The following is a 14,310-nucleotide window of genomic DNA, read 5'->3' as shown; positions in this document are numbered from 1 at the left end:
TATTTGGCTTATTGTATTTCCAGAGGAAGCATTATGGTTGCTAATTTGGAGCAGTTAATACAGAGTATCACTGCATGCAGAATATCTCAACAGGAGTGACTCTCTTCACTCATATGCATTTTATTTTATTTAACTTAAATTTCAGAAAGCAAAAAGGAAAGAGTCCTAATTTGCAGTCTATAACTATCACTTCAACCTGGCTTCTTTTTGTGGAAGTGTATTATTGTCTTTCATTCCCCAAACTCATTAGTCATGACAGAGTATATTTCTGTTAAGACCATAACTTTTGTAATTCATTACTTTTGTAATTTATTGCTGATTTTTCTATATTTTTTCTTTTTTTTATCTATCAGCAAATCCTACTGAAATGTTCCTGTGTAACTTTGAATTATACTCAATCTATTCCTGTACCTTGTTAATATTTCTTCTTTTCAGTCTTCCTGTTGGCAGACTTTTAACTTTTCCATTGTTATATAGTTGTTTAGTTATAATTCATGTCATGATTTTCCCTCCTTTTTATGCACTACCATTGTCTGTCCTTTAAACACAAAACTTTTTTAATGTGACCTAATGTCACCTTGTATCAATTTTGGATTTTCTTCTTCCTGTAGAGCCTTAAAGGTTCCAGAAATTAATGTCTTTATCATATTTTATATCTTTTGTGAAGTGAAATACAAAAATTAAATTCCTTGCTAGAGCAGCCCCCTAAGTCTTTTGCTACCTATTTTATTTTCTCTACAGTACTTACTACTATATAGAATTTTTTTGCTTTTATATTAGCCATTTATTTATTCTACCACCGCCAGCACTAGAATGTAAGTTTCTTGAAGGCAAGGGCTCTGTCTTAAACATCATTGTTGTCCAGCACCTGGAAGGTATGTTTGGCATGTTATATGTAAATATTTGGCTACTGACTCACCATCTGCATAAAAAAGAAGACTAAAGCTAAATAGAGAACTTCAGTGTCTGTAACCCTTACAATAATTGGAATTATTATTTTGTAAATTTCTCTTTTTAATCTGTCATACATTTTGAAGCATGGCCGTCATATGAATAGATCTATACATATGCTAGATGTTTCTAATATTCCGTACATGCAGAGCCTGTATTTTTTATTGGAGAATTCCTATCAGATAAGTTAATTGGATTCATTTATTGAATAATTGCCCTTACAACATGTGACTTTTTTCCTTTTTTCTAAAGTGATATTTTGAAATTGAAATACCACTTGAAAATTAAAAATCATACCTCTTAGTGAACTTTGAATTTTTTTCCAAAAATGAAGTGTTGCTAAAAATTTGTCTTTATCCAGAAACCAAGGAAGAAAGCTATGGAAAGTTCTAGCAACAGTGATAGTGATTCGGGTACATCATCAGACACCTCAAGTGAAGGCATTAGTAGTAGTGATTCAGATGATCTAGAGGAAGATGAAGAAGAAGAAGATCAAAGTATTGAAGAAAGTGAAGATGATGATTCTGATTCAGAGAGCGAAGCACAGCATAAAAGTAACAACCAGGTATAAACAGTTTCATTGGCAGTATCCACACATATGCATATTTAGGAATTAACTGGTTTATCTTGACTGTCAGAGTCCCTAAAGTTTAATCATTGCTGTTAGTTCTTATATTTGCACAAGAAAGAATAGGAGATGGAGAAACATTTTTAAAGGGACATTTGGTGTATTTTTTTAGTGAGCTTTATATATCTATCTAAAGTCACTAGAAAAACTTTTTATTTTTTTTTAATGTTTATTTATTTTTGAGAGACAGAGAGAGACAGAGTGTGAGCAGGGGAGGGGCAGAGACAGAGAGAGAAAGACACAGAATCTGAAGAGGCTCCAGGCTCTGAGCTGTCAGCACAGAGCCCGAGGCGGGGCCCGAACTCACAAGCCGAGAGATCATGACCTGAGCCGAAGTTGGACGCTCAACCGACTGAACCACCCAGGCGCCCCAAAAAACTTTTTAAAGTACCCTTTTTCTCCAGCTGCTTGATGTTCTTTGTTTTGATAGATATTGAGAAGTTGCTTTTTTATTTTTATTTACAGGTGCTATTACATGGTATTTCAGACCCAAAAGCAGATGGACAGAAAGCAACTGAAAAAGCCCAGGAAAAAAGAATACAGCAGCCATTACCTCTTGTGTCTGAGTCCCAGACTCACCCATCATTCCAATCCCAGCAGAAGCAGCCTCAGGTTTTGTCACAGCAGCTTCCATATATTTTCCAAAGCTCTCAGGCAAAGGAGGAATCTGTGAACAAACACACAAGTGTAATACAGTCTACGGGATTGGTGTCCAATGTGAAACCTTTATCTTTGGTAAATCAAGCCAAAAAGGAAACTTACATGAAACTCATAGTTCCTTCTTCTCCTGATGTACTTAAAGCAGGGAATAAAAATACCTCTGAAGAATCTAGTCCTTTGAGCAGTGAAATGCGATCCAAACGGGTGAGTTAAAAATTATTTATAAAATAATTTTATTATTAGAAAAAGAGCTTTTATATAGTCTTACAATATGCTAGTTTAAATGAAATTCTACTCTTATTTTCATACTTTATTAGTTACCAGGAATAGCATATGCACATCAGATTTCTCTGATTTTATATTTACATATACATCTGCTTAATGTATTTTTGGCACACAATCGTGTCATTTTTCCTGAGGTTTAATGATTTAGCAGAAAGGGGAGAAATACATTTGAATAAGATATACTCCAAATTACTTTTCTTTAAGATCAATGTCCTTTTTTTCTAATATCAATATATTCTTCTTTAAAGAAATGAACTTGAATCATTTACCTCTGTAGCCCTATACTTTATCAACCACAAGCATAAAAATCCTTTATGAAGAATCATTTATTTTAATGTTATTTATTTTTAAGAGAGAGAGAGAATGAACGATTTTATGAAGAATCATTTATTTTAATGTTTATTTATTTTTGAGAGAGAGAACGGTTGAATGCCCAAGTGGGGAGGGGCAAAGAGAGAGGAGGACAGAAGATCTCAAGCAGGCTCTGCACTGACTGCAGAGAGCATGATGCAGGGCTCAAACTCAGGAACTGTGAGATCATGACCTGAGCCAAAGTCGGACACTCACCTGACTGAGTCTTTACTTGTTCTAAATAACAAGTAAAGCGCAGAAGGATTTTAAACCAAGATCATTCTTGTATCAATCCCATGATTAAGATGAAATAATTCGGTGTTTCTGAAATGATAATGGTAGTTCATGGGAAATATTTCATGTGAATGGACATTCACATTAGACTCAACTATATGAAATATAAAATATTTTGAGTAATTTTTATTTATACAAATACCAGAACCAATAATCGGAGAATTTTTTCATCTTTATTTTCTTGCTATTGATTTTATATTTCTACATAGTCTACATTCATATGTCTAGTAGAATTCTAGTAATGAAATGACCAGTGCCTTTTATTCTAGAACCAATCCAGAGTAGAGAAAAAATATTATGTTTGAACAAAGTATCCTGTCTTTTGATTACAAAAATTATCATTAGACCTCTTAATCCCATTAGATAACTTGTAAAGCTCTTGCTGTTTGCCAGCTGTTGTTTTAAGTGCTGAATATGCATTTACTCATTGGACACTAACATCTGTAAATGCTACTAATATTATAATGCCCATTTATAGATAATCAAATTGAGATTCATAAAAAATAACTCTCCCAAGATCACACTGCTAGTTAGTGACAGAGTTAAAATTCAAATCTAAGCAGTAGTACTAGAATCCTTGTTCTTAACCTCTGTGATAGCTGCCTTTCTCAAAAAAGTTACAATGTCCTTGTCCATTAACTCTTACTGCACTGAGAAGAATTTAAGAACAGGGTCAAAGTAAAATTACGTGAACAAATCAGGCTTTGATGAGAATCTAAATGCATAGTTCTCAAGCCTAAGGATACATTAGAATTACTTGGAAAACTTTAAAAAAAGGAATAATACCTTAAAACAATTAAATCAGAATCTCTTAGTCTGTTGAGACCAAGGTATTGCACATATCAAAAACTTTCAAATGTATAGCCAGATTTGAAAACCGCTGATCTAAACAGAATGACCAATGGTATAATATCATGCATATGATAATTTGTGATGCTCAATCAGAAGGAGGTATTATTTCTGGCATCACATTATTGCCTATGAATAAATTAAGCAAACTAAAATTTACACTGTTTGGGTTATTTTAATTTTTAATTAATGTGTATCCTACTTTAAGATAAATTATAGAGCATATTAGGAGTTGTTTGTATTTTGAAAGGTTTCTTAATTTTCAAAGAGTTTCTTAAATGTTTCTTATTTAAAGAATTTTATATGACTGCCTGTTAGAAAGTCACTTATTAAACACTTGCTTAATAAATGTGGCCAAGCCAGACTTCCTACACATATGATCTTATGTGATGCTTACAAAATTGTGTGAGGTAAAGAAACTAAAGCTTAGAGAGATTAAATCCCATGCTAACATTACATAACAATTAAAGAACAGAAGGATTTTAAACCAAGGTCATTCTTAAGGTCATTCTTAAACCAAGCCCATGATTAAGATGAAACAATGTGGTGTTTCTGAACTGATAATTGTAGTTCATGGGAAATATTTTATGTGAATGGACATTCACATTAGACTCAACTCTAAATGACTGTGTACTTTTTCTTGGTACCTAGCATTGAGTTAAAGGGTATTTTATAAATATTTTTCTTACATCAGCTCTCTTTCTTTATATGACAGTCTAACATACAGAATTTTGGTTTATTCCTATGATAGTCTCAATTGTTTCATGTTACCTGCCATGTATCTGCCTCCCCTACTAGTCTATGATTTTTTTTAGTATTATTTAATCATTGGCTCTTTCTATACCCTTATAATATAGACATTTAATTCAAATCAATATACATTAATTAGATATAGATACAAGTAGTGAATATTCTTTATCAAGTTTTCCTTAGATTTTTTTTTTTTTTTTTTTTTTTTTTTTTTTTTTTTTTTTTTTGGTGGACTGCAGACTCAGGTAAGGGCTGGGGGAGCAAAAACTTGGAGGAAGCACAGAGCTTCAAACCTGTCTTCCCATACTCTCTTCATCTAAGTGGCTGTGTTAAAGCAGCAAGACATTTGCTGTTGTGCAGTTCTCAATTCCCCCCCCCCCCCGCCTCCCTTTTTATGTACCACCTCTAGTATCAAAAAGGACAACATGTTTGCTTTAAAAGAGTAGCTGATACTAGTCTTAGGGTGAAATACAGTGATCTTTGGGTTTTTTTTTGAAAACCTTCAGGTGTCAATATATGGAAATTGATTCTTTAGAATTAAGTCAAAATGAATTTCAGAAAATTAAAATATAAAACTAAAGGACAAGGTGTTGTTTTCATGACTCTTTTGATCTTATGTATTTAGAAGGAAAATTTACTACCTATAAAAAAGAGTACAAAATGATTATGTCACATGATTTTGTTTTAAGAAATGAAAACATACTAAATTTTTCTGCTGAAATCTCAGTACATATTAAATACTTATATATAATATACAATATTTTTATATTGAAACTATTAAGTAAAATTAAGTATATTAATGCATTTTTACATACTGTATTTTATATAAGAATCTTGCCATGAAGTTATTTTTAAAAGGTAAATGCAATTATTTAGTATAACTTCCCATATTTAATCACTGAATAAATGCTAATTAAGCACATTCTTTTTGTGAAGCATTGCCTTAGGTATGAATATTATGTGACAGTCTTTGTTTACAAAGAATTAACTTAATTTTCTAAACTAATACAGTGGGGATATTAAATAAGATAAAGAAGTTTATGTAGGAATTGCATACTGCTTACTAGCACTGCCGCTGTAAAAGGTTTAATACATTATTCTATATTGCATTCCATCTGCATTTGTACTCTGAAATGCCCACCACAAATTTTTGCTGGCTAGAATGTTCAGAGCCCAGGCTCAATGCTGACAGTGCTACCGATTTTAATTCTGAGGCAACCATTTTCGTTACAGACTTTGACCTTCTGAAATTCAACACTACTTAAAATACTTTAATCATTCTACTTAAGTTTTTAATTTTTTTAAATGTTTATTTAATTTTTGAGAGAGAGACAGATCATGAGTGGGGGAGGAGCAGAGAGAGAGGGAGACACAGAATCTGAGGCAGGCTCCAGGTTCTGAGCTGTCAGCACAGAGCCTGACACGGGGCTCAAACCCACGAACCGTGAGATCATGACCTGAGCCGAAGTCGGACGTTTAACCGACTGAGCCACCCAGGTGCCCCTCTACTTAAGTACTATTTTAATTATACAAATTTAATAAAGTTCATGTGGTTTTATTCTTATCAAGATTCTGAGAGCCAAATAAGTTTTTATTTCTTATTTACAGATGTAAATTTTATAGCTTAATGGTTTACAAATCGTTTTTTTCCAAGTAAAGTGTACTTTTTCTAAACTGTTTTATTATACTCTTTCTAATGCTAATGTGCTAAAGGGACTCCAAGGTAGACTCCATACAATGTTGAGCCAGCAATCCCAGCAGCTTCATATCATGCATACTGCAGGTAGTATCCGGTAACAAATAAGAGGTAATGGGGTTCAAAGGATAGAAGTCATGAGTGCTTCTGGCTGGAACAAACATGGAAAGCTTTTTGGGCTGGATTTTGAAGGATGAGCAAGATTTTGTCAGCTTGCGATTTAGAAGAGGAGGACGTTTCACACAGAGAAAAGGATTATAGCAAAATGCGGAGGTGGTGGAAATATGACATGAACAAGGCATGGCAAATAGTACAGTTTGACTAGAAAGTTATAATTTGAAAAGTAACTTGAGGCTCAGAATTAAGTATTTAGGCCTTATAAAGTTGTCAGTGACAGAGGAGACACTACAGCTTTTGACCAAGGCGCTAAAATAGTTTAAATTAAGATAAAAATGGCATGAGGATAAATATGTTGGGAATTGTGTGGGAAGAAATGATGGTATGGCTTATGTATGAGCAATATTCTGATGAAAGAGTCCAAAAGACATAGGAATATGGCTGACTTGGAAGAAAGAAAAGTAAAAGATGTTTTCAGCATTTCAAATTTAGATTATTGAGACACAGGGGACCATAGTAATGAGAGAGGGGAAACCTATATTTTGAAGGGACAAAGACTAACTGAATTTTAAATATATATTATGTCTAGCCAAGTTTCAGCAACCAACTAGTCATCACTGCCACTAATTTTAAGCACTTGTATATCATGATTTAAATTTGTATATGAGTAGCCGTTGTCAGATATGGTAGGCAAATACAAGTAATCTTTGTTTTTATGGTACATTGTTGTTTTGTTTTTTAACTTTTGTTTTCACAGGAACAATATAAACAGACATTCCCAGCACAGTTAAAGAAACAAGAGTCATCCAAGAGCTTGAAGAAGGTTATTGCAGCTTTGTCAAATCCAAAAGCAACCTCTAGTTCACCAGCACATCCAAAACAGACGTCAGAAAACAACCACCCTAATCCATTCTTGACAAATGCACTTTTAGGTAATCACCAACCAAATGGAGTTATTCAAAGTGTCATTCAAGAAGCTCCTCTAGCACTTACTACCAAAACTAAAATGCAGAGTAAGCTTAACGAAAACATCGCTACTCCAAGCAGCACCCCTTTTTCCTCACCTGTAAATTTGAGTACAGGTGGGAGAAGAACCCCTGGCAGTCAGACAACTGTAACCCCCTCCGCCTCTCCCATACTGCATAGTCAAGGGAAGGAAAGAGCAGTTAGCAATAATGTAAACCCAGTGAAAACACAGCATCACCCCCACCCTGCAAAATCTTTAGTGGAACAGTTCAGGGGAACAGATTCAGACATTCCCAGTAGTAAAGATTCTGAAGATTCAAATGAGGATGAAGAAGAAGATGATGAGGAAGAAGATGAGGAAGATGATGAAGATGATGAATCTGATGACAGCCAATCAGGTTATTTTTTATTTTTAAATTTGAAGTATTTCTGTAAATGCTATCTGAACCAAAACATTTTAAGGAGGATCTTAGTTCACAGACTTATAATCATTGTCATTCACTGTGTTTCCCACAGCTATGTGCCTTTCTGTAATGAGCTGGTAAAATATAGGAGGAACTGAAATTGGAAATCCTAGTTAAATTCTCAGCTTTGTTATTCATTTAACATTAAACAAATAACTTTAAATGAATATAAATGATGCAGGAATTAAGAAATCACAATCTTGGCTTAATTTTCATTTAATTCATGACCACTCATTTGTCTTTTCTTTTTCATCTCTTCTGCTACCTAAGTGTTTCAGCAGGTATTTTCACTGAGGTACAATTGTAGTCACAGTCATTTAGAAAGTGCTAAAAACCTAAATCCCTATGATTGTCCATTAGCAACACAGAATTTGTATAATAACAAGTAGAGTACTCCTTGATTTTATTTTTTAATTCACTTTCTAGTATTTTTTAAAACTTCTTTCTGTTTTTCTTCCCCTTAACTCTCCTCCTTGTTCCACAGAAGATTGGAAACATAAAATATAAGATAGCTTAAATCTTAAATACAAAGATGAAATACATATTATAAAAAATATTTGGACTTATTACTGACCCTCCACAAGTCCAATGGTAAATTTTCTAGCTACCAATATAAATAGGAAAATATAGTCAGTTATACAACTTAAAGTATCTAAAGTCGCTCGGTGTAAGAACAGCTTTTCCTGACAATATTTTTTCCCGGGATTCCCATAAACACAACTTTACATGATAGAATATGACTACCATTATTAATAACTTTCGAAGACAGTTTTTTTTTATTTTTTTTTATTATTATTTTTTAACGTTTATTTATTTTTGAGACAGAGAGAGACAGAGCATGAACGGGGGAGGGGCAGAGAGAGAGGGAGACACAGAATCGGAAACAGGCTCCAGGCTCTGAGCCATCAGCCCAGAGCCCGACGCGGGGCTCGAAGTCACGGATCGCGAGATCGTGACCTGAGCTGAAGTCGGACGCTTAACCGACTGCGCCACTCAGGCGCCCCTCGAAGACAGTTTTTATAACAAATTTCAACATAGGCAGATTCCACAAAAGCTGTTATTCTGGGAACCTTTAAGATACATTCCAAGCATCAGGCCTGTGTTTAATCAAGTTTAATCCAGGAGTAGATTATACATATCTATAGGAAGAGATACTTTCATAGAACTACATTGCTAGAACAAACTTAAATTATTAAACCATTAAGTGATCACACATAATTATATCTGTAACCTGGTCTTTAGTGAAGCCTGATGAAATCGTGCACCTAAATGGAATAACTGCAGCCTGAAAAGTCAAGAATCTCTCAGAAAATGGTTTTCTTTTACCTCAAAGTCCAGATGAAAGAATGATGGTAGTTCCAGACTTCTCTTCCTCATACTGAACCTAGTATACTTCTAAAGCTATTGGAATCTATTAATTTAAGTAATCAATTCTATTCCCTCTATACCTTAGTTTCTATATTAAATTAAAAGTGATTTTGAAGCCACTAAGCAGAACTCATCATGTGAATAGTGCCATGTGAGAAGAACTGTTTTATGATTAAAGAGTTGAGTAAAGCTGATACTTTTAATGAATTTTGAGGATTTGTAGTCTGCATACATTGTACTCAAATAGATTGTTAGATAGTAATTTTTACATTAAGTCTTTAGGAAAGTTGCTCAGTTGAGTTCAATCACAGATTCTGATTCCTAAACTATCCCATTTAGATACAAACTGCAAATGTTGGTGATTATCTAGTTATAATATACAAATGCTTCTTTTACTTCCCAGAATCAGATAGTAATTCAGAATCAGATACAGAAGGATCAGAAGAAGATGATGATGATGATAAAGACCAAGATGAATCAGATAGTGATACTGAAGGAGAGAAAACGTCAATGAAACTGAATAAAACAACTTCCTCTGTCAAAAGCCCTTCCATCAGTCTCACTGCTCACCCAACACCTCGTAACCTCCACATAGCAAAAGCCCCAGGCTCTGCTCCTGCTGCCTTATGTTCTGAATCCCAGTCACCTGCTTTTCTTGGCACACCTTCTTCCACACTTACTTCAAGTCCACACTCTGGTACCTATACTTTATTTTTATTATTATTAAGTAGAAGTCAAACCATAGCAAGAACTCTTATTTATACAGTTTTCTGGGGATGATCTCATTGGAATCAAGCGTGACAGCTAGATTTGAGGTTGGCTAAGAAAGGTCCATGTGTATTTTCAAAGGATATGACCCATTACCATTTTTTTTTCTGTGTTTCCAATTTAAGAACACGATTGATGACAGTTCTTGATTTTGAATACTTTCCTGCTTTGGTATTCAGTTTATGCTTCTAGAATTTAGAATTTGATGGATAGTTGGACTTTTTTTGTACTTTATAAAAATGAGCTCACTTGGTTACTTAAGATACAATTGCGTATTTGTCCAACATATAGACAAATATCATTTGTATTAGTGAGTAGCATTATTATTTCATTAACATGCCACATCTTTTTTTTTCTATTTGATCTTTTATAAACTTCCAGAGGTCTTCATTAAAAGTTTTTACATGAATTCCAAAAGGACTTTTTATTTCTATTTTGGTAGCTAAGGAAATATAGAGATATATAGTAAAATATCATGTTGTTTTATTTATTTCACTCTTTTCTTACAAATGTCTGGTTTTGCTTTCATTTGCCACAGTCCAGCATGATAGTCTGCTAATTTAAGAGGCACGTATTTGCATTTGTGAAACTTAGTCATTGTCTATAAAGAATTTTACATGTAATCATAACCTATTTGTCCCTTAGGTTTAAAGACCTGGTAGTAGTTTTGACTATGGATTTATACGAACATAGATGTATAGTATTTTTAAGTGTATGAGCCAGCTGTTGAAATTTTTCAGCATCTTAAAAAGTCATATTCTCAAAGAAAACAACTGTATCTGGTTTTCTGAAACCTCTGTCTTCTATTTTCCTCCTCCTTCTTTAGCTATTTCTTTAAATACAAAATGAGAGGAAAGCTACGTATTTTTGTCTTCCATTGTATTTTCTTTAGAAAGACCAGTTATTCTGTCATGCAGACCAAAGAAGGAAAAAAGGCCTCTACTTGATACAGTGTTTTATTGAAAATCATCTAAAAATAACCTACAAGTTGCAGAAAGACATTAAATGATTCAAGTCATTAAGATATATTATTTAAAGAAAATTTTCAAAACTATCAAAAAATTATCATCTGTACAAGCTAATCTGTTATGTTAACTGGCTGAATTTTCTTGAAGGCACTTCCAAAAGGCGAAGAGTAACAGATGAGCGTGAGCTGCGTATTCCTTTGGAATATGGGTATGCAAAGTAGGATTTCTCTCGTTGCCTTTCCTCCACATATGTGTGCATGTTTGATTTCTCACTCTCTGCTGTTAGTAAAAGAACTGAATAGACTGCATGGTATTCATTAGAGCAGAAGAGCCAGAGCAAAGGGCAAAGAAGTTAATATATTAGAAAACTGAAATTCATCCAAACTGCAGTGTTTAGGTATGGCGCATCTGGAATGGAATCACACAGTCAGGTGGGAATAGGACTGAAAAAGAAGCAAGCAAGAGAGAGTCATTGGCAAAAGGCTGGGACACAGTTAAGAGTATGAGAGGTTTTTGTGAAGATGGGGGTTAAAGGACAGTAAAAGCCACTATGGCAAAACTGGGGGGACTTGCCCAGAGTTTGGCTAAAATGGTTTAGGTGGAACTGAGACTGTTTACATTAGAAGTACATGATCCCCGAGGAGCAGAGAGCCAAGTTCACTTTACTCTTTCCACTTAAAGCTTTTCAGGTGTAAAACATCAGTACACATTGACACATTACTGAATTGGTCCGAAAACCCAAAGTAATACCAGTTAACGATTTCTAAGAAATTTAATGGAGTTGAATATTTGTAAATTGGGTCTGATTAATTTTTCATTGAATTACTTAGTTAATCAAAATAATGATAAATGTATCTGAGTCATATGATTAGGGACTTATATTTGTTTTATTTGTATTTTTCCTGGTGTCTAAAAAGCATGTGTTCTTAATTTTTTTAAAAAAAAGCTTTCTTAAAATTAAATATGTTATAACCCTCATTTCTGTTATGTGTAGCTGGCAAAGAGAGACAAGAATAAGAAACTTTGGAGGGCGCCTTCAAGGAGAAGTAGCATATTATGCTCCATGTGGAAAGAAACTTAGGCAATACCCTGAAGTAATAAAGGTACATACTTTTCACCAAATAACATACATTTGGTGCCTATTACGCATGTTTATGGGAAAGAAAAAGTGCTCTCCTTTCTCAGAAAATATTCTCTTGTATGAGACTAATGTACTTAACCTAAAGTGATCTTCTCTAAACCCATAGCCCCTTGCTAGAATATGCAAAACATTAGTGTCCTGAAGAAAGCTATACATCAAAGCTGGGTTGTAATTATTAAAACCTGAAGTGGAAAAATATGTGATTTTTTCAGTATCTCAGCAGAAATGGAATAATGGATATCTCAAGGGACAATTTCAGCTTCAGTGCAAAAATAAGAGTGGGTGACTTCTATGAAGCCAGAGATGGACCGCAGGTATCCACTTTTTAAAAAGTACAGTCTTTAAAACAAAACGTAGTACCATAACCTAAATGAAGTAAATTTCACTACACTCTGGAGCATTGACTTTTGTTAGTTAATTTTCATACAGCTATACATATAACTTTGTGGTTAACACACACCAAGGCTTCAATCCACTATATTCCAGTAACAAGGAGCTTTGACATAACAGATTTCTTTTTCAAATTTTTTAAGTAAACTTTTTCCTGTTTATTAATTTTGTCAACAGTTTTATAATTTATACAGGTATAAAAGTATCTGCGTGTTCACATGCAATATAGGAAAACATTAGTTCCCTGAAAGGTAAACTGACTGAAAGGTAAATTAATTTGAATAGGAAAAACATGCTGTTGGAAGTCAGTCCAGAAGGGAATAAAAATATGCCTTAGTTTTTTTGAAAGATCTTGTCCATCTGATTATGCCATGCTACATGATCCATTTTCATGGGGGGGGGGGGCGGAGGGAGGGAGGGAGGTTCCTTAATATTAGGGATGTAAAATTTCTGCTTTTTACAGAAATTTAATTTTTTAGTTAATTATATACATTTCTGAAAATATCACCATAACTCCCTTTTTGCTTATGAGTTAAGTATACAGCCTTACCAATCAGCACAAAGAACCCACTGTAGAGACTTCATTTCCTATATGTTTCCTTTATTGTTTTCCTTTTGTTTCTTACTTGGATTCAGCTGCATATGGTTAACTGTTCGCTTTAACTTTATCGGCTCCATTGAAAGAGGTCCTAGTTAAGGAGTGAGGAGACCATTCTTGTTCACCCATGAAATAGTTCTGTGATTTCCAACAACATCAGAATAATCCCCCCTTTTCCTCAATTTCTTTGTCCGCAAAATAAAGGCAATAATAATTTTACTTCTGCCTCCTAGGATTATGGTGAGGTTAAATGAGATCATATGCATGAAAATGTTTCAAAAGGTTAAATTGCTCAGCCAACTGCAGTTGATATTTTCTTTCTTGATTGAATCTTTCTCCCTTTTGACCCATTATAATGCACAAAGAAATTTTTTCTGGCAATAAATATTTTCTAGTGTGAGTGGGCAGTTTTTCCATCACATCTTACCCTCTAATTTTATAGTTAGAGAAATAAGAAAGGCCTTCCTAATTCTGCAGGAGATTTATTTTGAGAGCTCAAAGATTAAGGGAATTTTCCAGGATCATACAGTCTCAACCAGGCAGAGATATAACTAGAACTCAGGGTTTCTAACAGTGTTCTTTTGGCATTCAACCTATTACCTATTTTTATTATTGTCCATGACTTTTTAAGGGACAAGTTATGTCCAAGTCCACTTGTTTCTTTCCTGGTAATTCTAAAATGCCAAAATAGATTTATTTGAGGTTTAGCTTCTTTACTGAAATATATTCTAGAATTTTTCTCTTTTTATTTTTTAAACTTAAAAAAATGTTTAACTTAAACTAAATCTGTCACCAAACAGATTTTCAGAATTTTGGAGTTATTTTACCCACTTCCATATATGCTGGATCAGTTTCTTGTCACAAAAAAAAATGTTAGAAGACAATAATTTATTTAAAAATTCGAATCATTCTTTAATCTTTTGGCTCATGTTATCAAATCTTTACTTGTCTTATTTCTGCCAAAGATATCCTTATGTTTTTAAGTTAAATAGATTTTTGTTCTGAGAGAAAAGGTAATTACTGTTCAATACATAAAGGATTTTTAGTTTTGTATCAGTGATAATTA

At 33.7% G+C, this 14,310-nt stretch overlaps 1 protein-coding gene across 38 annotated transcripts in view; it reads left to right on the top strand.

The window, feature by feature from the left end:
* Nucleotides 1-14,310, top strand: part of BAZ2B (bromodomain adjacent to zinc finger domain 2B) — a 326,925-nt gene that overhangs the window by 215,261 nt on the left and 97,354 nt on the right. For 15 of the 38 annotated variants that reach the window (XM_043576798.1, XM_043576803.1, XM_043576795.1 and 12 more), the window contains 7 exons: nucleotides 1,313-1,516; nucleotides 2,045-2,443; nucleotides 7,339-7,945; nucleotides 9,783-10,076; nucleotides 11,263-11,323; nucleotides 12,110-12,218; nucleotides 12,469-12,570. In XM_043576798.1, the coding sequence (XP_043432733.1) occupies nucleotides 1,313-1,516; nucleotides 2,045-2,443; nucleotides 7,339-7,945; nucleotides 9,783-10,076; nucleotides 11,263-11,323; nucleotides 12,110-12,218; nucleotides 12,469-12,570 (1,776 nt within the window). The remainder of the gene's footprint in view (nucleotides 1-1,312; nucleotides 1,517-2,044; nucleotides 2,444-7,338; nucleotides 7,946-9,782; nucleotides 10,077-11,262; nucleotides 11,324-12,109; nucleotides 12,219-12,468; nucleotides 12,571-14,310) is intronic. The other 23 variants (XM_043576806.1, XM_043576805.1, XM_043576802.1 and 20 more) reach the window with 3 other exon arrangements.

This window comes from Prionailurus bengalensis, chromosome C1, assembly GCF_016509475.1.
Source record: "Prionailurus bengalensis isolate Pbe53 chromosome C1, Fcat_Pben_1.1_paternal_pri, whole genome shotgun sequence".
Taxonomy (NCBI): domain Eukaryota; kingdom Metazoa; phylum Chordata; class Mammalia; order Carnivora; family Felidae; genus Prionailurus; species Prionailurus bengalensis.
The sequence above is the reverse complement of the archived record's forward strand: the minus strand, read 5'-3'. Positions and strand labels throughout refer to the sequence as shown.